This window comes from Pristiophorus japonicus, chromosome 8 (genome assembly GCF_044704955.1).
Source record: "Pristiophorus japonicus isolate sPriJap1 chromosome 8, sPriJap1.hap1, whole genome shotgun sequence".
In the NCBI taxonomy this organism is placed as follows: domain Eukaryota; kingdom Metazoa; phylum Chordata; class Chondrichthyes; family Pristiophoridae; genus Pristiophorus; species Pristiophorus japonicus.
This window is the reverse complement of record NC_091984.1, coordinates 63,775,060-63,799,347: the sequence shown is the minus strand read 5'-3', so window position 1 is coordinate 63,799,347 and position 24,288 is coordinate 63,775,060. Positions and strand designations below refer to the sequence as shown.

Sequence of the window (24,288 nt, the reverse complement as noted above, 5' to 3'; positions counted from 1 at the left end):
TAGGCCAACAGACAGAAAAGAAATAAGTCTTGTAACAAAGGAAAGGTTTTTTTTGTTCTCTCCTAGTTCCACTATCAAGCATTCAAACTTAAACCTCGCCCAACATTACTTAACGGAGCTTCTGGCAATAGATTGTTGGAATCACAACCAGAGGCTTACAAGACTTTGACAGCATTCAAACTTGATGACTTTCATTAGCAGTTCTAACAGTTTTCATCGAGAGCACTGAGGGCTGCTATATGCAAGTATAAACCTCCATCCTACAGAAGCAACTAGCTGCTCCAATGCTGTCCAACTGTCTGCTTGGATGGTTAGCAATCAGATCGCACTGTTTGAAATGACTACAGAATATTATTTTGAAACAAATCAATTTAAACTGAAGGAAACGGACAGGAGTTAAATATATAGCAAACAGAAATTTCTTTTAATTTTTTTATTTTTCATTCCAAAAGATGTATCAAAAATACAGTAGTGAGAAAACACCACTTTAGTCCAATTCCAATTAACTTCCTGCATTACAGTACATGCTCTAAAGTTTAGGTCAAGGAATCCCTTCAAACAGGTCAACAGAAAGAAAAGTTTTGCTTTGCAGGCCCATCTCTGATTTGTTTCTTGAACAATACAGAACACAAGATTTTAAATAGTCTAAAATGAAATGACACTGGCACCTTGATTAGATTTTCTTAACTTCACTTGTCATTTTTCATGGTAGGTCATCTCCAAATCCTTCAGATGCATGGGTTGTATGGTTCTGTTGTTGGACCTCACTAGGCTAAATTCTATTAGAGGCTTTAAAACATTCTGCATTATAAATATCATGGCATCCATTAACAAGTTCATTGAACACAATGTTAAATTCATTCTGGCTGAAGAAATACAGTTCTAGGAACAAAATAAAGTTTTCTAGCACCTCAAGTTATATAAAGTTCCTGTAATGTAAAATACGAAAGTAAGTATGATTCAATTATCTGAAATATTTATGGTTTGAATCTAGATCAGTGGTCCTGCATCCCAGCTTGTTACTGTCAGAGATTCACAGCTGTTCAGAATTCCGACTTCAGTGGATCTTTCCAAATCCTTTGAATTCAGAAATATTGATACAGTACTGGGAAGTCCCCCAGTTGCCAGAATAATTCAATATGATGCACATTGTATACAACATTTTAAATTTAGGTGTAAAGAATCAAATCAGTGAGGAAAATATTATAAACATGACCTTGCAATTATGCTGCAAGTTACTAGGATCGGAAATAGCTCTGCTATTTTAGCACAGGCATTACCCATTGAAAAGAGGTTGGAAAGTTACAAACCATCACTGCCAGACCAGAGAGCCCATTCCCAGCCTGTGTGGGCAGACCCATGTTTCCCCTTCCCTCACTGCTGATGCACATTTAGAATCCGCCAGTAAGCCAATATTCTCATTCCATCCCCTTCCCCCATGTCTACCAAATATCATGTTTCTTCTCTACAGGGATGCCAAACCAAAGGATTCCCACAGGTTTCCAAATGCCAGCAGCAACAGTGCAGTGCTGCCAAATTCCAGGGCTCCCACCCAAGTTTGGCCAAACCAGAGGACCATTCTTCAGTGCTAAAAGAGCAGAGGAAGGAATTTCAGACCAGTGCATGAAATGTTTTTAAAGTTATAACACCATGGCATGATTTCAGGGCCTTCGACGCTACAAGAACTGCTGCTTGAATTGAAAATCACAAATGCTTGTGTTTGTTACCTGGACCATTAAGATTCCAGATGCAGAATTCAGAGTTACTATCCAAGTATCCATTGACATACAGGCTCAAATTCTCACCGGGTCAGTTTGAGCAAAGACAGTCTTAGGAAATGGGAGGGAATGGTTTATATCCCTTTCCCATGCTACTGAAGTGTAATACCCGATAGGTTGGTCAAGGTAGCTGTAGCTCTGACAAATATTCTAACAAGTGCACAGTTGTTGTATTGTACTCACTGAATATTTTTTCAGCACCAATCATTTGTTTGACATTTGAAAAGAATGTTCCAACTGTACACATAATTATTCAGAAGTTCACCTAATTTTATAACCCACAGACATTTCTGGGACATCCTTGCCATGACAGATTTGAGTGACACTTTCCAGAGGAGAAAAATATAAGCAGATGAATGGTTAAAAGTAGTTACCCTATAGAACAACCGGAATACACGTATTAATATACTGTCACAACAGGAATGCAATCTATCTAATATCGGTAAGTTATCCCACAATAGTGCTGCTTAAGCAGGTGTGATCTCCCAAAGTTGTGAGAGTTCAACATTTTACTTCTGGATTTATTCAGGAGCTAAAGAACAGTAAATAAAAACACAAAATTTAACCGTGGAATAATATTAGTGATAAAATTGGTAAATGGCTTCAGACAAGGCTAATGGTCTCTCTTGTGGTCAGACAGTGTACAGATGCTAGTGGCAGGTCAATTCAAAATTCATCTGTGTATCGATGCTCTGTATCACCAGTCAGCTTTTCCTGGGCTTCCTTCATGGCAAACACCACTACATACAGGAAAAAAAAATAAGATATTTAAAAAAAAAAAGACAAATGGAAGACCAGAGACACAAAAATTGGCAACTTCATTCAGTCTGGTTTGAAAAAGCTCTTAATGACATTTAAAAAAAATGAAAGGCCTAAAATATCTTACTCATAACACCGGTCAAATCAGAAAATAGCCATGAACATTTCCTGAAAATCAAGTGTTCCAGTTACTTTTGGAAGCTCCGAGAGCTAGAGTTTAAAGAGCAGTAAAATATATAAATTTTGATGAGTTATTTTTGAAAGGCCCAATTTATTTATTAGGACTAAATTATTTTATTTCAAATTCTCAATTTTTTCTTTCTCTCATTCTCTCTTCCACCCCGCCCTCTCTGAGGGTGTTGACTTAAGATCTGCCCAAGTGGCATTCTTTGTGTGTGAGGGTTACCAAGCTATTTAATTGAACAAAGCATCACAGATAAACTCAATCATTTACTCATCAGATGTCTATATGCATGCACTATCTAGAAGGTGCCATGCGCCCTGATCAGAAGTTGGGAGCCCTGGATTCTCCCGGCTCCGATGTTCCATCACCACCCCAGCTGACCTCATTAACTCATACAGATCAGGATCAAACCAGAGACCTTCTAGCTCTGTATGGCTCAACAACATCCCAGATGTCTCATTTGCCTACTAAGCCATTGGAGAGTTTCTTGTTGTTTTAAGTGCACCCTTTGACATTCCATCATATGTAAGCTAACTTCTTAAAAAAGTTGTCTCACCCAGGGAGTACAAAATTCTCTAGTGCAGCCGACAGTGTTAAATAATTCCATCAGTGATGTTAGGTCTGCTCTCAAGCCTCTCATGGCCACCCTTTAACTGACCTGCAGATGTATCTTAAAGTGATTTGCAATTTTATTCTCTCTCCCTTCCTATGGGGAAGTACCTGGCCACTATTCAGCAAGTCCCTTTTGGTAACATGGTTCAATCTGGAATTCATTCAGAACGTAATGCATGGTGGTGCTGAATTTTGTTGAGTCAATTGCTGAAGAAATACTGTCTAGTTTATTAAAAAAATTATGTTGATCAAGAACAACCACATGTTGCTTGAATTATATCTCCTGCAAACCAAACAGAGAGCAGCAATGAGGATTGTGAGGTGTCTTCCATGACCCATGGCATTATGATTGAAATACATCGGTTTTCACTGGGACCAGTAAATTCACAATATAACCAAAAAGTCAAAAACTTCAGCTATCTTCAAACATTTTTTTAATCAAGGCTTGTTGGATCACATCACAAAATTCCACCCACCCTCACTCCAGACATAAAACTGCTTCTCTTCTTCAGTTGATTACTGATTTTTACACAGTATACATAGACAGATGTACAATTACTTTATTTGAATCAAGGGAAAGAGAAATGTTCAAAATGGCCTCGGCTCCTCAACTCCTAAATAAAAAGGGGAGTATGAACAGCAACATACTTACCAACAGATGAAATAAGTATACAGGTTAAACGTCCCTTATTCAGAACCATTGGGACCTGGCTTGTTCTGGATAAGTGATTTTTCCGGACGACAGGTGCTCATGTTAAATTGGATAGTACAAGTACTGAGCAAGAGGATATCGGGGTTGGCTGGCTTGGGGCAGAGAGATCATTGGGGGTGGGGGAGGCGGGGGGATCATGGGGTAAGGCCAGCGATTGCAAGAGTCAGCAGCGAGAAAAGACTTCAATTTGTTCAAGTCGGAGTTCTGCGTGTGCGCACCCAGTAGCTGGGAATGGTTCTGGACGAGGGATGGTTCTGGATAAGGGAGGTTCAACCTGTATTAGTTCAAAATTTGAATGCTAAGTTGAGCAACTCAAGAATCAGTGCGACAAAGCATGGTCAAGTATTTTCTTATAATCGCTCCTATCTTCCAACACATGGCCAGCAAAAGCAGGAAGCCAGGAGTGTCCACTCCCCCATCTTGAATGTGAAACTAATGAATTGAGCAACGACCAAGAATGTCAGAGGGGAAGAAAGAAAGAGAGAATGTTCTATGAAGAAATTACTGAATATTAGCTGTATACCCACCTTGGTCAGCAGAACTGTAGAAATATTTGTAATTGGGATTTCCATTTTGATTAATGATCTCTGAATGAACCTTACCTCCAGCATCTGCAATGTAACCAGCAAAATTGAATAAATGGAAGAGAAATTCAGGTTTAGTTGATCATCAATAGGCCAGTTACAGAATAGTTACTCTGATTACTCTAAATTTACCTCATTAATAGGAAAATGTAATTCATCTATCACACTTGCCTGTAATTAATTTTTTGTTACATCATCTCTTGTATGCTGGCAACCAGAAAACCCAAATAGAACATTTGATCAGTATAGCAACTAGTTCCTATGACTATCTGACATTATGTAAACAAAGCTAGATGCATTTTGGTCAAATTAATTAGTGGCTTATCAACTATTTTTGGAAATGAGTTGACTTATGTTAACTAGCTGAACTGCTAGCCATACTTTTCCAAAAATCAGTGTTGCTGGGTCAAAATCCTGGAACTCCCTTCCCAAGACCCTAGTTGGGACTACCTTCATCACATTGTGGGTGGAGATTAGAGATAGTAAGGGGAAAAAGTCACTGGTCGGCGTAGTTTATAGGCCCCCAAATAATAACTTCACGGTGGGGCAGGCAATAATCAAGGGAATAATGGAGGCATGTGAAAAAGGAACGGCAGTAGTTATGGGGGATTTTAACCTACATATCGATTGGTCAAATCAAATTGGAGGGGGTAGCCTGGAGGAGGAATTCATAGAATGCATACGGGATTGTTTCTAAGAACAGTATGTAACAGACCCTACAAGGGAGCAAGCCATTTTGGATCTGGTCCTGTGTAACGAGACAGGAAAAATAAACGATCTCCTCGTAAAAGATCCTCTCGGAATGAGTGATCACAATATGGTTGAATTTGTAATACAGATTGAGGAAGAGGAAGTTATGTCAGAAACGAGCGTACTATGCTTAAACAAAGGGGACTACAGTGGGATGAGGGCAGAGTTGGCTAAAGTAGACTGGAAACAAGGACTAAACGGTGGCACAATTGAGGAACAGTGGAGGACTTTTAAGGAGCTCTTTCATAATGCGCAACAAAAATATATTCCAGTGAAAAAGAAGGGCGGCAAGAGAAGAGATAACCAGCCGTGGATAACCAAGGAAATAAAGGAAAGTATCAAATCAAAGACCAATGCGTATAAGGTGGCCAAGGTTAGTGGGAAACTAGAGGATTGGGAAGATTTTAAGCAACAGCAAAGAATGACTAAAAAAGCAATAAAGAAAGGGAAGATAGATTACGAAGGTAAACTTGCACAAAACATAAAAACAGATAGTAAAAGCTTTTACAGATATATAAAACGGAAAAGAGTGACTAAAGTAAATGTTGGTCCCTTAGAAGATGAAATGGGGGATTTAATAATGGGAAATGTGGAAATGGCTGAGATCTTAAACAATTATTTTGCTTCCGTCTTCACAGTGGAAGACACAAAAACCATGCCAAAAATTGCTGGTAATAGGAATGTGGGAAGGGAGGACCTTGAGATGATCACTATCACTAGGGAGGTAGTGCTGGACAGACTAATGGGACTGAAGGTAGACAAGTCCCCTGGTCCTGATGAAATGCATCCCAGGGTATTAAAAGAGATGGCGGAAGTTATAGCAGATGCATTTGTTATAATCTACCAGAATTCTCTGGACTCTGGGGAGGTACCAGCGGATTGGAGAGCAGCTAATGTAACGCCTCTGTTTAAAAAAGGGGCAGACAAAAGGCAGGTAACTATAGGCCAGTTAGTTTAACATCTGTAGTGGGGAAAATGCTTGAAACTATCATTAAGGAAGAAATAGCGGGACATCTGGATAGGAATAGTGCAATCAAGCAGACGCAGCATGGATTCATGAAAGGGAAATCATGTTTAACTAACTTACTGGAATTCTTTGAGGATATAACGAGCATGGTGGATAGAGGTGTACCGATGGATGTGGTGTATTTAGATTTCCAAAAGGCATTCGATAAGGTGCCACACAAAAGGTTACTGCAGAAGATAAAGGTACGCGGAGTCAGAGGAAATGTATTAGCATGGATAGAGAATTGGCTGGCGAACAGAAAGCAGAGAGTCGGGATAAATGGGTCCTTTTCCGGTTGGAAATCGGTGATTAGTGGTGTGCCACAGGGATCAGTGCTGGGACCACAACTGTTTACAATATACATAGATGACCTAGAGGAGGGGACAGAGTGTAGTGCAACAAAATTTGCAGATGACACTAAGATTAGTGGGAAAGCGGATTGTGTAGAGGACTCAGAGCGGCTGCAAGGAGATTTGGATAGGTTAAGCGAATGGGCTAAGGTTTGGCAGATGGAATACAATGTCGGAAAGTGTGAGGTCATCCACCTTGGGGAAAAAAAACAGTAAAAGGGAATATTATTTGAATGGGGAGAAATTACAACATGCTGTGGTGCAGAGGGACCTGGGGGTCCTTGTGCATGAGTCCCAAAAGGTTAGTTTGCAGGTGCAGCAGGTAATCAGGAAGGCAAATGGAATGTTGGCCTTCATTGCGAAAGGGATGGAGTACAAAAGCAGGGAGGTCCTGCTGCAACTGTATAAGGTATTGGTAAGACCGCACCTGGAGTACTGCGTGCAGTTTTGGTCACCTTACTTAAGGAAGGATATACTAGCTTTGGAAGGGGTACAGAGACGATTCACTAGGCTGATTCGAGAAATGAGGGGGTTACTTTATGATGATAGATTGAGTAGACTGGGTCTTTACTCCTCGGAGTTCAGAAGGATGAGGGGTGATCTATTAGAAACATTTAAAATCATGAAAGGGATAGACAAGATAGAGGCAGAGAGGTTGTTTCCATTGGTGGGGGAGACTAGAACTAGGGGGCACAGCCTCAAAATATGGAGGTGCCAATTTAAAACCGAGTTGAGAAAGAATTTCTTTTCCCAGAGGGTTGTGAATCTGTGGAATTCTCTGCCCAAGGAAGCAGTTGAGGCTGGCTCATTGAATGTTTTCAAGTCAAAGATAGATTTTTAAGCAATAAGGGAATTAAGGGTTACGGGGAGAGGGCGGGTAAGTGGAGCTGAGTCCACGATCAGATCAGCCATGATCTTATTGAATGGCGGAGCAGGTTCGAGGGGCTAGATGGCCTACTCCTGTTCCTAATTCTTATGTTCTTATTACATGGATTGCAGCCGTTCAAGGCGGCGGCTCACCACCATCTTCTTGAGGCAACTAGGGATGGGCAGTAAATGCTGGCTTTGTGAGTGATGCTCATAGTCCCTGGAATGAATTTTTTGAAAAAGGAATAGTAGTAGTACAGGAAGTCTAAGACAAGTAAAGAAGACCAGCTGGGTGAAGTCACCAAATTAATCTTCTTTACACAGGTGCTTGGAGATGGAAGTTACAGGATTTCAGAGAGAAGCACTGTAAAAGATTAGTAAAAAAAAAGCTATGTATTGAAATGGATTAACTTTAGGGCCCAGTACCTGTCAGCAGAGTTAATTGCCATTCATTTAAGGAGAAGTTGGGTCCACCCCAACATCACAAAATCCAGTGGTGGAATAATTAAGGCAAAAAAGTTGGTTGGCAAGAAGTTGTTTTTTTATTTCTCTCCTGCAGCTTCCCTCTGTGCCTCGGTTGGCATTCTCCAAAGGGCCCACCGTGGCACTCGTCGTTGTCTCCTCACAAGCAGCAACCCCAACTGTCCCATCCTACTCTCTCACCGACCTTGCCGCCCAGCTTGCCCGCGGGAGGTTGACCTTGCCAATTTCCTCCCCGTCCAACTCAAACCCTCCAAGTGCTGAGCCTGTGTATGCTGGCAGTAGATCAGCCATCGCCAATCTTCTCTGGATCTCCTTGCAGAATGTCTGTTCGCTTGCGAACAAGACCCTTGTCATCCATGAGCTTATTGTGGATATTGCATCGACATCATGGCACTGACAGAAACTGTGAGGGGTGATGACACCTTATCTTTAAACGAAGCCTCCCCGCCTGGCTATACTTTTCACCACTTGCCCCGCCCAGACCGCCATGGTGGTGGTATAGCTTTCAGCACCAAACCATTTCTTGGTCTGTCCCCCTATTCCTCCAGCACTTTCTCCTCCTTTGAATATCTCATCTCTCCTTTAAAATGATTTTTCTCTACCGCCCACCCAAGTATAATAAAATTTTTATCACCGAGATATTGTTACTGCTTTCCTCCCTCAGCCTCTGCACCAAGCGACTTCTCATCCTCGATGATTTCAACCTCCATCTCAATTCATCAAGCTCTCTCTCCTCAGAGTTCACTACCCTCCTGTCCTCCCTTAATGTCTCCCTACATGTGAATTCCTCAACCCATAATCACGGCCACCCACTTGACCTTGCCATCTCTCGTGGCTTCGCAATTCCAACCATGTCAATTACAGAGGCGGCCATTTCTGACCATTTCCTTGTATCGCTCTCCACCCACATCCCCCCTTCCCCACCCAACCCTACTTCCTTCTGCATCTGCCCCTGGAAAAAACTCTCCAAACTCTCTTACAACTGCACTTATCAACTACAAACTGTCCAGCCTTTGGCCCTTCTTTCATTATGACATTTCTGCAGCCACCGATCTGCTCAACCACACCCTCACCACCAGCTTTGATGCCTTGGTCCCCATTAAAACCATTATTCTCTCTCACCCTGGCCGTTTCCCCTGGTACAGCCCTCATCTTTGCTCCCTCAAGCCCAAGGGACGCAGAATTGAACAGATGTGACAGACAACTGGTTTAGCCATTCACCGCCAGATCTGGCTGGACCACATAGAGCATTATCGAGTCCTACTCGTGTCTGCCAAAACTGCTCACTATTCCAGGATCATTCTGGAATGCAAAGATAACCCCTGGCTACTGCTAACCGTCTCTTGGACTTCTTTGTCTCAAAGATAGAGACCATCCGATCAGCTGCCTCTGCCAGTTATCTTCCTTCCCCTAACCCATCAGGCCAAACTTGCTCTGAGGGTCCCCCAACCGCCTGCCCTAGCCCTAAGCTTGCATTTTTCTCTAGTTTCTCGCTAATCTCCCCTCTAGATCTCTCCATGCTCATCTTGTCCATCAGACCCACTTCCTGCTCCCTTGACCCCCCCCCCCATTCCCACTAAACTGCTGACCACCCAACTTCCTTTTCTGGCTCCCATGTTAGCCGACATTGTTAACAGTTCTCTCTCCTTGGGTACTGTCCCCCCCTCGCCTTCAAATTTGCGGTCATCACCCCTCTCCTTAAAAAAACAACCCTCAAACCCACAGTGCTTGCTAGCTACTGCCCCATCTCCAATCTCCCTTTCCTCTCCAAAGTCCTTGAACGTGTTGTCACCTCCAAAATCCGCACCCATCTTTTCCGCAACTCCATGTTTGAATCCCTTCAATCTGGTTTCCTTCCGCCCCTGCCACAGTACCGAAACCCCTCGTCAAAGTCACAAATGACATCCTTTGTGACAGTGACAAAGGAAAACTATCTCTCCTCGTCCTTCTCGACCTGTCTGCAGCCTTTGACACAGCTGACCACTCCATCCTCCTCCAACGCCTCTCCACCATCATCCAACTGCGTGAGACTGCACTCGCCTGGTTCCATTCTGATCTATCTAATTGTAGCCAGAAAATCACTTGCAATGGCTTCTCTTCCCACTACTGCATCGTTACCTCTGGTGTTCCCCAAGGATCTATTCTTGGCCCCCTCCTATCTCTCTCATCTACATGCTGCCCCTTGGCGATATCATCCGAAAACACGGAGTCAGTTTCCACATGTACACTGATGGCACCCACAGCTCTACCTCTCCACCACTTCTCTCGGCCCCTCCATGGTCTCTAAATTGTCAGATTGCTCATCCGACATCCAGCACTGGATTAGCAAAAGTTTTCTCCAATTAAATATTGGGAAGACCCAAGTCATTATCTTTGGTCCCTGCCACAAACCGCGTTCCCTAGCCACTGACTCCATCCCTCTCCCTAGCATCTATCAGAGGCTGAACCAGACTGTTCGCAACCTAGGCGTCATATTTGACCCTGAAATTAGCTTCTGACCACATATCCGCGGCATAACTAAAACCGCCTATTTCCATCTCCATGACATTGCCCACCTCAACTCATTTGCTGCTGAAACCCTCATCCATGCCTTTGTTACCTCTAGACTTGAGTACTCCAATGCACTCTAGGCTGCCCTCAACATTCTATCCTACGTAAACTTGAGGTCATCCAAATCTTGGCAGCCTGTGTCCTAACTCGTACCAAGTCCTGATCACCCATGTGCTCGCTGACCTACATTGGCTCCCGGTTAAGCAACTCCTCTATTTCAAAATTCTCATCCTGGTTTACAAATCCCTCCATATCTCTAATCTCTTCAGCCTCACAACCCCACAAGATGTCTGCATTCCTCAAATTCTGCCCTCTTGAGCATCCCTGATTATAACTGCTCAACCATCGGTGGTGTACCTTCAGCTGCTTGAGCCCTAAGCTCTAGAACTCCCTCTCTAAATCTCCCTTTCCTCCTTTAAGACGCTCCTTAAAACCTACCTCTTTGACCAAGCTTTTGGTCATCTGCCGTAATTTCTTCTTATGTGGCTCGGTGTCAAATTTATTTGTTTTGTCTTATAACACTGCTGTGAAGCGCCTTGGGACGTTTTACTACATTAAAGGCGCCATATAAATACAAGTTGTTGTATATATGCTTGTAATAATTGTAGGCCTAAAATGAATATATACCTCTATGCAGTATAGTAAAGCATGTGTTTAGGGTTGCAGAATGACTACACAGGTTTTGTACTCTCCAACCCCTCAGACTTCCTCATCTTAACTGTGCTGCTGCACGGAGCTACCAAGCAAAAGTCAGAAAGATACTTTGTTCTTACCCAAGAATAAGATCCTAGGTATGTAGCCTCCATCTGGGCTAAAAACTGAATCCTTTGGCTCCTCTTCATCCTACAAAAGCAGAGCAGGAAATACCCATTATTTCATTATTCAATATTAAATAAAGCAAATCATTTTATCCTTGTGCAAGACCTTGGTTAGACCACATTTAGAACACTGCATCTAGTTTTGATCCCTTCACATGGGGCGGGATATAGAGGCTTTGGAAAAGGTTCAGATAGGCTTAAAAAGCTCAGTCTATTGACTGGAGAGTTCTGTTGACTTTGGGGTGATTTGATAGAGGTATTACTGTAAAAGACCTATATTGTATTCCTATTGATAGACTGGAGAAGACCATGGTTGATGCGAATAAGTTACACAGGAGCTAGGTTAGATGTTATGTAGTTCTTTTGGCAAAAGAGCCAAAGGCGACATAAGAAAAAGCATTCTTTTTTTTAAAAAACACAGCGAGTGGTTAGGATCTGGAATGCACTGCCTGAAAATGTGGTGGAGGCAGACTCAATTATGGTGTTGAAAAGGGAGTTGGATAAGTACTTGAAAGAAAAACATTTGCAGGACTAAGGGGAAAGGGCAGTAACCATTCTATGCTTCCATGATTCTAAAATAGTAGACCTATGGAACAAGTTGTCGGCACATGCAATGAGTGCCTACTCTTTGCATACCTTTTTAAAAAAAAAAGCTGCCCAGTTCTTGGCTGGAGGGAAGCAGGGAGAGATAATGTATTATCCATCATAAGCAGTCCTTCAGAATCAAGAAAGACTTGCTTCCACTCTAAAAATGAGTCCTTAGATGGCTGAACAGTCCAATACGAGAACCACAGTCCCCGTCACAGGTGGGACAGACAGTTGTTGAGGGAAGGGGTAGGTGGGACAGGTTTGCTGCACACTCTTTCCGCTGCCTGCACTTGGTTTCTGCATGCTTTCGGCGATTCGGTGCTCGGCGCCCTCCCGGATGTACTGCCTCCACTTAGGACGGTCTTTGGCCAGGGACTCCCAGGTGTCAGTGGGGATTTGCACTCTCTCAGGGAGGCTTTGTCATATGTCTTATAAAAGGTAGGTGAAATACCAGGCAATATAAACATGGGCCCAGAATTTGCGTCAGCAGCGAAGCAAAGGTGTTCACCACTGGACCTGAATAAAGCTGCCCACAGAGATCTCGCGATCTCCATGGTGGAAGGTTTGCTTTATCAAAGCGCAAGTGATTTCAGTGCAGTATAGTGGGGCTTCCCGAATGCGATCTGCTGTGACGGCAACAAGCTGTCTAAGCAGCCAATCACATTGCAGAATGCTCACAAACAGGGCAACAGGAAATGAGAACCTGTCTTTATCCCAATTTAAAAACAAAATGTAAAGAGCGTAAAACAAAGATTGGAGCTAAGGTAGAACCTGAAATATCATGAACAAACTTAAAAAAATTAAAAAGTTTCCTAAAAATTGTAATTTGTATCATAATAGAAAAATTTGACATTCCACAAAATTGAGGGGCCATATTGTTTGTTTAGCAGTCAATTTGCTGTTAAAACCCCAGTTACAACTAATCCAACAAGGCCCAACAGTTAATGGGGTATTTAACAATGATATTACCAGTTTCGCTGATTTCAGTGATTGCCAGCTATGAGGGGTTTGGATGGGGGGTGGGGGGGGCGGAGGGATGTTAGAGCAGTGAATGACTGACCGCAACTTCACGATTCCACATTTAGATGTGCCTGTGCGACATCCTGAAATTGCAGTCAGTTTCAAAGGAGTAATAACGGCAACCGCTGATAGTTCACAATTATTACCCACTGCAAATTCTGGCCCATGGTCTGCTGGACTAGTTTTGAATACTCAAGTTCGGAGAGAAATTTTCCTGATTTTTTTTTTTTCAAGCTTGGCCTTGTTTTTTTGCCTCTCCCATGAGATTACATTGCTGCTGGTGGATAGGAGATATCTAATCCCAATGTTTCAGGCATCATGACTGTGTGGGGCAGACTTTAAGAACCAGACAGTCTTTACCTGCCCATCACTTTCATATGTTCATAAGGCCAAATCAAATATATTCATACCTCTATATTCACCATGACAAAGTTATGGGCCAGTTCTGAGATCTCTTGAGAATCAGCAAACTTCGGTTTCAGTGCTAGTAGAAAAAGAACAATTCACAACAAACTTTACAAGTGATCTGCTTCCACCTCTCTGTAGCTGTAAGGTACTTAAGAGCATCCAAAGTAATTAAGCCAAATAAATTAACATTCTTAAAAAAAGCAATTTAAAATCTTAGCACAATCCAAAAATTGGAACCTACCTTTACATGCACCACACCAGCTTTTGTGTATAATCAACATCAATGGTAGACCACTAAAAATGAAACAAGACATCTTTAGTGCCTTGCATGAGTAAATGGACAATTACTCACCTTATGAAAGATTACATTAACAAAAACAAATAAACTGGTCATTATCACATTGCTGTTTGTGGGAGTTTGCTGTGTGCAAGTTGGCTGCACTAGGTTGATTCCGGAGATTAGGGGGTTGACTTATGAAGATAGGTTGAGTAGGTTGTGACTATACTCATTAGAGTTCAGAAGAATGAGGTGTGATCTTATTGAAACATGGTGGTGCAGAGAGGATATTTCCACTTGTAGGGGAAACTAAAACTAGGGGACATAGGGCTCAATTTTGGCCCAGCCTGTTTTTCGGCGCACTTCCTGGAGATGCGTCGCTTTTTTCCGTTCAGAAGTGCGCCGAAAAATTTCCTTCCCACTTTGGCCGCTGTCCGGCCTCCTCCCTGTGGTCGCGCAACGTGGCCAGTCGAGTCGAGGGTGGAGCCAGCATCCTGCACCAAAAATAGTGCCAGGATGTCTGCACATGCGCAGTGGCGTGTCCGCGCATGCGCGGTAGCTCCTCGCCCCCAGCCTCTCCGTGTCTTGCTGCAGCCGCTGTGTGGGACCCGATGCCGGCCAAATGTTGTGAGTAGGGGTATGGACGGACAACTGCACGGACTGCTTAATTCCATTTGATTCGAAGCTTTAATCACTTTAATCTTAGAAATCGCACCGGGAGGCCACTCGGCCTGGGCTAGGGGCAGGCGGGCAGGAGAACTGATAGAAGTCATCCAGGCAGGAGCACTATCAGTTCTCCTGCCTGCCTGCCCCTAGCCCAGGCCGAGTGGCCTCCCACACCGGCCGGCCCACTATCCTCCAGGGCCAAGTTTTAAGATGAAGGTAGGACTTACTTCAGTTTTTTATTTGTTATTGAATGCTTATTACTTTTTGTTTCCAAGTTTTGGTGCTTTGTAAGTCTTGGTGCTTTAGGTGCAGGTCCTCTCCACTTCCCTTCCTGCCTCTATCCCAGGCCGAATGGCCTCCGATGTACCTACCTGCGACGATTTCTTAACTCTCCACAAGGGTTTTCTGAAGTGGCCAAATACGCTGGCCTAGGTAGATTTGGAGTAACTGTTAGCTGGCCAAAGTTGCCTAAATGGGCAGAACTGGCGTAGGTGGCTGGTAACGCCCCCTTTTGAGAGAAAAAAAACAAAAAAAAATCATAACTAACTCACTTACACTGGTGCAAATTGAACATGGAAAATGGGGATTTTTAAGTTACGCCAGAAAAACCAAGTTACTCTTTAAAAAAACGTAGCAACTCCTGGCCAAAATTGAGCCCATAGTCTCAGAATAAAAGGGCCACCCATTTAAAACTGAGATGAGGAGGAATTTCTTCTCTCAGAGGGTTGTAAATCTGTGGCATTCTCTGCCCCAGAGAGCTGTGGAGGCTGGGTCATTGAATATATTTAAGGTGGAGATAGATTGATTTTTGAGCGATAAGCGAGTAAAGGGTTATGGGGAGCGGGTAGGGAAGTGGAGCCGAGTCCTTGATCAGATCAGCCATGATCTTATTAAATGGTGGAGCAGGCTCGAGGGGCCAAATGGCCTACTCCTGCTCCTATTTCTTATGTTCTTATGTTCTGCCGCGTTTCCCACATTACAACAGTGACTACACTCAAATACTTAATTGGCTGTAAAGCACTTTGAGACATCCGGTGGTTGTGAAAGGCGCTATATAAATCTAAGTCTGTCTTTCTTTTATAGTTATTAAATTTTCATTTGAATATTAAGTTGAAAGAGGTTTGAAATGTTGCAAGCTAAAAACTAAATGAATATCAAGTGCCATATAATTTGCACAAATGTCATGGCTACTACGTTTAACCACTATCTCTCCTGTTCCCTTTCCTATCCTGAAGGCCAGGGTAGAGTTTGATAGATACCTTGGGGCTGGATTTTCGGGTTTCATCGTTTTTGGGCGAAAACGCAAGTGATGTGTGAAAATTACCGTTTTCGCTGCATTACCGATTTAAGGCCTTTGAGGTCTGCATCGCAAAGGGAGGCGTTGCATAATTAATCACAGCACAAAATGTGATCCTCGCCAACTTTATTGCAGGGCTGAGCACGCTGCGAGAGGGACCTTGGGGGGGGGGGGGGGGAAATAAAATTAAAATAATATTACCAAGACCCTTAGCTAACAAATCGTTGCAAATAAATTTTTAAAAATAAAAACTTTAACTTACCTTTTTTGCAGGTTTTCCAACTTACCACTGCTGGCAGGGCTGCACCGACAGGTTTTGCCTGTCAGTGTTCTGGGCGCAGCAAATGGGTCGGACGAGTGCCAAAACTCAGACGGTAACGCAATCGTGTCGTTACACGTCCGGCAAAGCTCTCCCCGGCGGTGCTTCCAAGCGCCACCGTTAACAAGGAGCCAAGGATCTTGCCCGAGCTTTACAACCGGGTTTTCGCTGCGGAGAGTCAAAATTCAGCCCCAGGTGCTGTTCCTCATGTATTAATCTGAGTGGGGGCTAGCAAGTTGTCCTGTATATACCCAACACACACACACACAAACCTTCTTTCAAGGTTCATGGATAATGATCAATGAGGTTGATTCTTCTCTCTTTCAATCCAGGGGCGTCAACGTCAATTGTACCTCTCCTACTGCAAACTAGTCCTAGCTAAAATCAATTAACTCAGCACAGGTAAGAAAATTGAACCCACGATATTTTTGTTTGTATGATTCAGTCGCACAATGGGGGACCTCACAATTGGTACTTTAATGAATAAAATCAAGATGCCTATCCAGAGGTAATGGATTACAGAAAGTACATTACAAAATGAAACAGGCAACATAACTCTCAGCAACTTGTGCCATAGGTTATTTGTATCACAAGTGATGCATGTTCTGTCATACAGCTATATACGTTTTTTATAACTGCCTTTCCAAGTGTCAACTTTCAGATTGTTCTTTTAATTCATTTCCTCTGCTGACCAACAAAATCCATAAAGGCTCAGTGTATATTGATAGGTGTGAAAGGTAGTGCATTACAAAACAACTGCAGTATTTTGTGCGACAGTATGTTAAAACAGAGATTTTGCATTCTCCTTTGATAACTCAGCAGCTGACCCACCCAGCCCAAGAAAGTTACAGATTCAAACCCCAGCCTGTTCGGAGTTAGTTGATCCCAGCCACATGCGCCATTTGATTTCCCTTATTAGCCCTAGGACACTACTGTTGGCATCGATGGCCCACAGCCAGGGAGGGGAAAATCCCCCAGGGATCCTGCTCCTTACTGTGCATATGTTTTTTGCAAAAATGGGTTTGAGCTCAGTTGTGTGCCCATGCAGACAAATAGCCTACTGGCTTTCACAATCTTAGCTCAAATATTTAAAAAAAGCACTGCACTGGAGTGTCAGCCGAGATTCATGTGCTCAAGTCCCTGGACAGAGGTTTGAACCCACAACCTTCTGACTCAGAGGCAAGTGTGCTACCCACTGAGCCACAACTGATACTGACCACTTCCTTGGAGGGATGTTCCTGGGGCGTCCTTCAATTAAAGGGGTAGGCCGCTACACACTTTGTCACCAGGGACGCGATCGACCGGCCCAGCACCCAAAATGGAGTGCCGGGCTGCATGATGGCGGCCTGTTCGACACGAGGACCTTCTGACTCAGAGGTGAGAGTGCTACCCACTGAGCCACTGCAAGAGAAAGAGAGAATTGGTGAAAAAAAACCCACAAAACTTCACACCGTAATTCCTCACAAAATGTTCCAATTATAATGACAGTTGCTTGCATTTATGGTAAACCTCCAAGCACACACTAGCTGCACATCAAGATTCTGTATTATCTGAGTAAATTGGCAACAAAGTTTCACACAACAGTTCTTTGACTGTGCAACACTCTCAGACGGACTCGACCTGGAATTTTCATCCCTTTGTTCACAGGCATTTAAAAACACATTTGCTGAACCAATGTTGCACAGACTACAGGAACTGTGTTGGCCATTGGAAACCACAGCTTCAGTTCTCTTCTGTACTTTAGACATCCACTAGAATCAATATTATGATGTATTTCTTCATAGAGGCTTGCAGACTGGGAAGTGGTCATTTGCCCCATCATGTCCGTGGCAGCTCTTTGCTCGAGCAATCCAAAATTAATCCCATTGCCTTCTCGCCCCAAAGCCCGATATCTTCCTCTGCTTTAAATATTTATTCCCTTTTAAAAAAAAAATATTTTTGGCTCCATCACTCCCTGTGGCAGCACATACATGCTCCAACAACTTTCTGTGTTAAGAAAATTATCTTCACCTCTCCAGATGCATCCAGTTGAAATGCCACTTAATATTTAATTTGCACTAAACCATAAACTGGAATTCAGATGCTTCCCAATCAAAAAAAATAAGAGAATCAGTCACCCTACTCTCACACTCCCCCTAGTAGTCAGCTAGAAAAAGCAAATGGAGTAGATCACCTGCCACTCAACCAGGAGTAGTGTCACATGAGAAAACACACATGGACCAAAATCTACTGTAACTGGCAAAAGAACGGTACTGGTGTTCATTAGAATTGCCCTTGCCCGTTGAATTTCCATTAGCTTTTGCAAGGCAAGTTGCTGCAAGTGAGAGATCGAAACAACACAGCACCCTCCACGGGCCATCTGGGATCTGTGTGAAGAGGACAAGCAACTGTGTATCTCCTTAACCAGACTGAAGAACTGTTAATGAACTGCGGCAGGAATTATAAGTTAGAATCATGAAGCTAATGTAAAATCAGGTACAGAAAGCAAAATAAAAAGAGAAAGATAGACTGGATTGAGAGAGAAAGAGAGGCAAAGAAAAAGTTTTTAAAAATTAAATCTCCAACAATTAAAAGCTAAAGGAATGAGACTTCACACTTGTAAAAGTTTATTTTCAGTGCTGGAGTGGTTATGTGGCAGTAATCAAGACTCATCAAGCCATTAAAAAGGATACTTAGACTGAAATGTACAAGCCCTAACTTTCTTCAGTGAGTCTAATCTGTATAGAATAAGGGGCCGCCCATTTGAAACTGAAATGAGGAGAAATCTCTTCTCTCAGAGGGTTGGAAATCCTCTTGCCTTATTTAACAGGATTTTAAATGTTTAAATTATTGAAAAAAATTTATTATTCTATGCTTTAAAAAGTCTTAGCATGATAAAATCAGGCCTGCTTTTGTCAGTCATAAGCATTTCAAGGGCATTCGCTAGGCAGAAATTGGGCAAATAACCCAACTCTCCGCCCGTGGAGGCCCTTTACTTTCGGATGCGTGTGATCTGTCAAGTGGATTCTTGACTGATCGAAACTTCTGGGTTTAGGCGCATGTGCTTCGCATGCCTAAACCCGAAATTTGCATGGTCCCTACCGGCACGTGTGCACCTTGTGGCCGCGGATTCAGGCCCATTGAATGAAGACCCAGGCAGCGAAATGCCGTTTTTGCACACCTTACAGAGAAGTAGCGCATCTCGGACAGCAACTTCCGGATTTTCGTGTTTAACTCCAAGGGCCTGAATTCGCGGCCCCTACAAGGTGCACACGTGCCCATTGGGGCCACGCAAATTCCGGGTTTGGGCATGCGAAGCGCATGCGCCTAAACCCGGAACTTGCGATCTGCCAAGAATCCTCTTGACGGATCACACGCATCCGGAAGAAAAGGGCCTCCGCGGACAGAGAGTTGGGCTATGTGCCCAATTTCTGCCCAGTGAATGCCCTTGAAAGTCTTACAATTGGTAAAAGCAGGCGTAAGGCTTGCTTTTACCAGCGTAAGAGTTTTAAAAATTAGAAAAATAAAATGTTATCATTCATTCATTAACACAATCACAATCACTAAGGAGGTGGTACTCAGTAAGATAATGGGACTAAAGGCAGATAAATCCCCTGGACCTGATGGCTTGCATCCTCGGGTCTTAAGAGAAGCAGCGGCAGGGATTGTGGATGCATTGGTTGTAATTTACCAAAATTCCCTGGATTCTGGAGAAGTCCCAGCAGATTGGAAAACTGCAAATGTAACACCCCCATTTAAAAAAGGAGGCAGACAAAAAACAGGAAACTATAGACCAGTTAGCCTAACATCTGTGGTTGGGAAAATGTTGGAGTCCATTATTAAAGCAGTAGCAGGACATTTGGAAAAGCAATATTCGGTCAGGCAGAGTCAGCATGGATTTATGAAGGAGAAGTCATGTTTGACAAATTTGCTGGAGTTCTTTTAAGGATGCAATGAACAGGGTGGATAAAGGGGAACCAGTGGATGTGGTGTATTTGGACTTCCAGAAGGCATTTGACAAGGTGCCACATAAAAGGTTACTGCACAAGATAAAAGTTCACAGGGTTGGAGGTAATATATTAGCATGGATAGAGGATTGGCTAACTAACAGAAAACAGAGAGTCGGGATAAATGGTTCATTCTCGGGTTGACAATCAGTAACTAGTGGGGTGCCGCAGGGATCTGTGCTGGGACCCCAACTATTTACAATCTATATTAACAACTTGGAAGAAGGGACCGAGTGTAACATAGCCAAGTTTGCTGACGATACAAAGATGGGAGAAAAAGCAATGTGTGAGGAGGACACAAAAAATCTGCAAAAGGACATAGACAGGCTCAGTGAGTGGACAAAAATTTGGCAGATGGAGTATAATGTTGGAAAATGTGAGGTCATGCACTTTGGCAGAAAAAAAATCAAAGAGCAAGTTATTATTTAAATGGAGAAAGATTGCAAAGTGCTGCAGTACAGCAGAACCTGGGGGAAACACAAAAGAATAGTATTCAGGTACAGCGTGATCAGGAAGGCCAATGGAATATTGGCCTTTATTGCAAAGAGGATGGAGTATAAAAGCAGGGAAGTCTTGCTACAGTTGTACAAGGTATTGGTGAGGCCACACCTGGAATACTGCGTGCAGTTTTAGTTTCCATATATTTGCTTTGGAGGCAATTCAGAGAAGGTTCACAAGGTTCATTCCGGAGATGAGGGGGTTGACGAGGTTAATCCTCTACTCATTGGAATTCAGAAGAATGAGTGGTGATCTTATCGAAATGTATAAGATTATGAGGGGGCTTGATAAGGTGGATGCCAAGAGGATGTTTCCACTGATGGGGGAGACTAGAACTAGAGAGCATAATCTTAGAATAAGGGGCCCCATTTAAAACTGAGATGAGGAGAAATTTCTTCTCTCGGAGGGTTGTGGATCTGTGGAATTCGCTGCCTCAGGGAACTGTGGAAGCTGGGACATTGAATAAATTTAAAACAGAAATAGACAGTTTCTTAAATGATAATGGAATAAGGGGTTATGGAGAGTAGACAGGGAAGTGGACCTGAGTCCATGATCGGATCAACCATGATCTTATTAAATGGCAGGGCAGGCTCGAGGGGTCTACCCTTGCTCCTATTTCTTATGGTTCTTATGTATATATTAAAAACCCTGTCCATTAAGGAAAGTTTATTTTGTAAAAAAAAAAATTCCAAAAAAATAAATTTTTGTATAAAATATTTAATTAAATTGCATTTGAATTAATTTTAAATATGTAATGGGTTTTTAAAAATGTATTTTTGGGGTATTCCCATTCATACTTATGGCAGCTCCATAGAAACGGAATTCACCACAAGTATGAATAGGAATACCCCCATTTTGATTGGTTGGGCCAGCCCAAGTAATCCCAGGGACACATACGAAGCACATGAGCTCGTGGAATACGTGGGCCTTCGCGTAGAGACCCAGGACCACAAGTTTCTGAATCTCCGGGACCATCAAGTACTTTCACAGAAATATTTAACATAGAAAATAGGTGCAGGAGTAGGCCATTCGGCCCTTCTAGCCTGCACCGCCATTCAATGAGTTCATGGCTGAACATGCGACCTCAGTACCCCATTCCTGCTTTCTCACCATACCCCTTGATCCCCCTAATAGTAAGGACTACATCTAATTCCTTTTTGAATATATTTAGTGAATTGGCCTCAACAACTTTCTGTGGTAGAGAATTCCACAGGTTCACCACTCTCTGGGTGAAGAAGTTTCTCCTAATCTCGGACCTAAATGGCTTATCCCTTATCCGTTAACTGTGACCCCTGGTTCTGGACTTCCCCAACATTGGGAACATTCTTCCTGCATCTAACCTGTCTAAACCCATCAGAATTTTAAACGTTTCTATGAGATCCCCTCTCATTCTTCTGAACTCCAGTGAATACAAGCCCAGTTGATCCAGTCTTTCTTGATAGGTCAGTCCCGCCATCCCGGGAATCAGTCTGGTGAACCTTCGCTGCACTCCCCCAATAGCAAGAATGTCCTTCCTCAAGTTAGGAGACCAAAACTGTACACAATACTCCAGGTGTGGCCTCACCAAGGCCCTGTACAACTGTAGCAACACCTCCCTGCCCCTGTACTCAAATCCCTTCGCTATGAAGGCCAACATGCCATTTGCTTTCTTAACCGCCTGCTGTACCTGCATGCCAACCTTCAATGACTGATGTACCATGACACCCAGGTCTCGTTGCACCTCCCCTTTTCCTAATCTGTCACCATTCAGATAATAGTCTGTCTCTCTGTTTTTACCATCAAAGTGGATAACCTCACATTTATCCACATTATACTTCATCTGCCATGCATTTGCCCACTCACCTAACCTATCCAAGTCACTCTGCAGCTTCATAGCATCCTCCTCGCAGCTCACACTGCCACCCAACTTAGTGTCATCCGCAAATTTGGAGATACTGCATTTAATCCCCTCGTCCAAATCATTAATGTACAGTGTAAACAGCTGGGGCCCCAGCACAGAACCTTGCGGTACCCTGCCTGCCATTCTGAAAAGTACCCATTTACTCCTACTCTTTGCTTCCTGTCTGACAACCAGTTCTCAATCCATGTCAGCACACTACCCCCAATCCCATGTGCTTTAACTTTGCACATTAATCTCTTGTGTGGGACCTTGTCGAAAGCCTTCTGAAAGTCCAAATACACCACATCAACTGGTTCTCCCTTGTCCACTCTACTGGAAACATCCTCAAAAAATTCCAGAAGATTTGTCAAGCATGATTTCCCTTTCACAAATCCATGCTGACTTGGACCTATCATGTCACCTCTTTCCAAATGCGCTGCTATGACATCCTTAATAATTGATTCCATCATTTTACCCACTACTGATGTCAGGCTGACCGGTCTATAATTCCCTGCTTTCTCTCTCCCTCCTTTTTTAAAAAGTGGGGTTACATTGGCTACCCTCCACTCGATAGGAACTGATCCTGATTTGTGGTCAGAAGCATCCGCTCGCGGGAAGCCTCCAACCACAAATTCTGGGCAATGATCTGCGCTTGCCTGAAGCTGCTGTCTGATTTACACATAAATAACAGTGAGCATAGTTAGCATCACTGTTTTTACAGTAAATTCTGACCCATTCTGACCTGCAACAGTTGCTGCATGGGGTGAAGAATGTGTTTCCTTTTGGAAAGGTAAATACTGACACCTTGTGGTGAGGTAACTGAAAAATTAAGCAATTTAAATTGACATATTACAGAAAAAAATAATTACTTCCAGGAAGTGAGGTGCTGTGCAGTAATGTTGTACTTGGCAAGCATTGTAGAACAACCAGTCCTACTGGTTGTAATACGATATTCTTCCTATAAGTATGTGATATCAAAATCATACACGTGCCTGTTCTATAGATTTGGCACTAAATCAAACATACGTAAAGGACAGTAAGTGCTGACAATGGAATTAAACATAACCAGGTGTCATTCAGAAATTACATTTTTATAAATCATGTTCAGACAAAATGTTACATTTTGTTATTAACTAGAATGTTTTAAGAAAAAAGTCAATTACCAAGTAATTATACAAACTTAAAGTCACAAACTCCAATTCCCAACATGAACAGGAAGCTTCCATTTAGTTTTACATACCTGGCTTCAGCTTCTTTTTTTCCATCATCCAGTGTTCTCCAGTGAATGTGATCTCCAAATCCTGAAACACATTATTGTTATTGCTGTGAATTCCCATCTCTAACAAGTCGAGTTACATGGATCAAACGTTTACATCCAAAACAACAAACGTAACTCTAATGTCTTCCTGTTTACGGTGACTGGGTCGTTTTAACATAAACACTGCTGGTCCGTGTGAGGACAATATTTACAAAAGGGTGGTTCTGTAGGGTGAGATACTGGAAGTCAAAATGGAGATTAAATAATCTATTGCCCTATGTTATTACAACTCTTCTCCCTTTTATTTCTGACCAATGGCTGGATCCAAAACAAAAAATACATTTTCAGCTGCATTATCCACCCGGACGTTTTATCAAATAAATAAAGAATGATATAAATATAGGAAACGGGTCAACTGTAGCCACAACAATTAGTATTTTTCGGGTTTGCAGAGTTTTTGATTGAAAAAAGAACAAAGCCACAGTTAAAAACCAAATAAAAGCCGTCCTACCTCTTCCAAGACTTTCACTCTTGGATGTTTGGGAGCGGGTCAGAAGAATGCAAAGCACGATGAGGTGCGAGAAGGTTTGCAGCTTCATCGTCAGCATCATCAGCAGTTCTGAGCCTCTCGCCGGTAAC

General features: G+C 42.8%; 1 protein-coding gene across 1 annotated transcript; it reads right to left on the bottom strand.

Annotated features, from left to right (window-relative positions):
• Nucleotides 1-402: 402 nt before the first annotated feature.
• On the bottom strand, nucleotides 403-24,288 carry txndc12 (thioredoxin domain containing 12 (endoplasmic reticulum)). The gene is made up of 7 exons (XM_070886102.1): nucleotides 24,161-24,288; nucleotides 23,632-23,692; nucleotides 13,711-13,763; nucleotides 13,472-13,545; nucleotides 11,409-11,478; nucleotides 4,573-4,656; nucleotides 403-2,518 (listed from the first exon to the last, which is right to left on the bottom strand). Exons 1-7 carry the CDS (start codon nucleotides 24,258-24,260, stop codon nucleotides 2,445-2,447), a joined length of 516 nt encoding a protein of 171 aa, XP_070742203.1. The 5' UTR covers nucleotides 24,261-24,288; the 3' UTR covers nucleotides 403-2,444.

Excerpts from the sequence above, each read along its gene's own strand:
- txndc12 (XM_070886102.1), bottom strand. The coding sequence starts at position 24,260 with ATGATGCTGACGATGAAGCTGCAAACCTTCTCGCACCTCATCGTGCTT. Across the intron at positions 11,479-13,471 it reads TTGTCATGGTGAATATAGAG|GATGAAGAGGAGCCAAAGGA; the intron begins GTATGAATATAT and ends CTGCTTTTGTAG. Across the intron at positions 4,657-11,408 it reads ACCTAGGATCTTATTCTTGG|ATGCTGGAGGTAAGGTTCAT; the intron begins GTAAGAACAAAG and ends GTTACATTGCAG.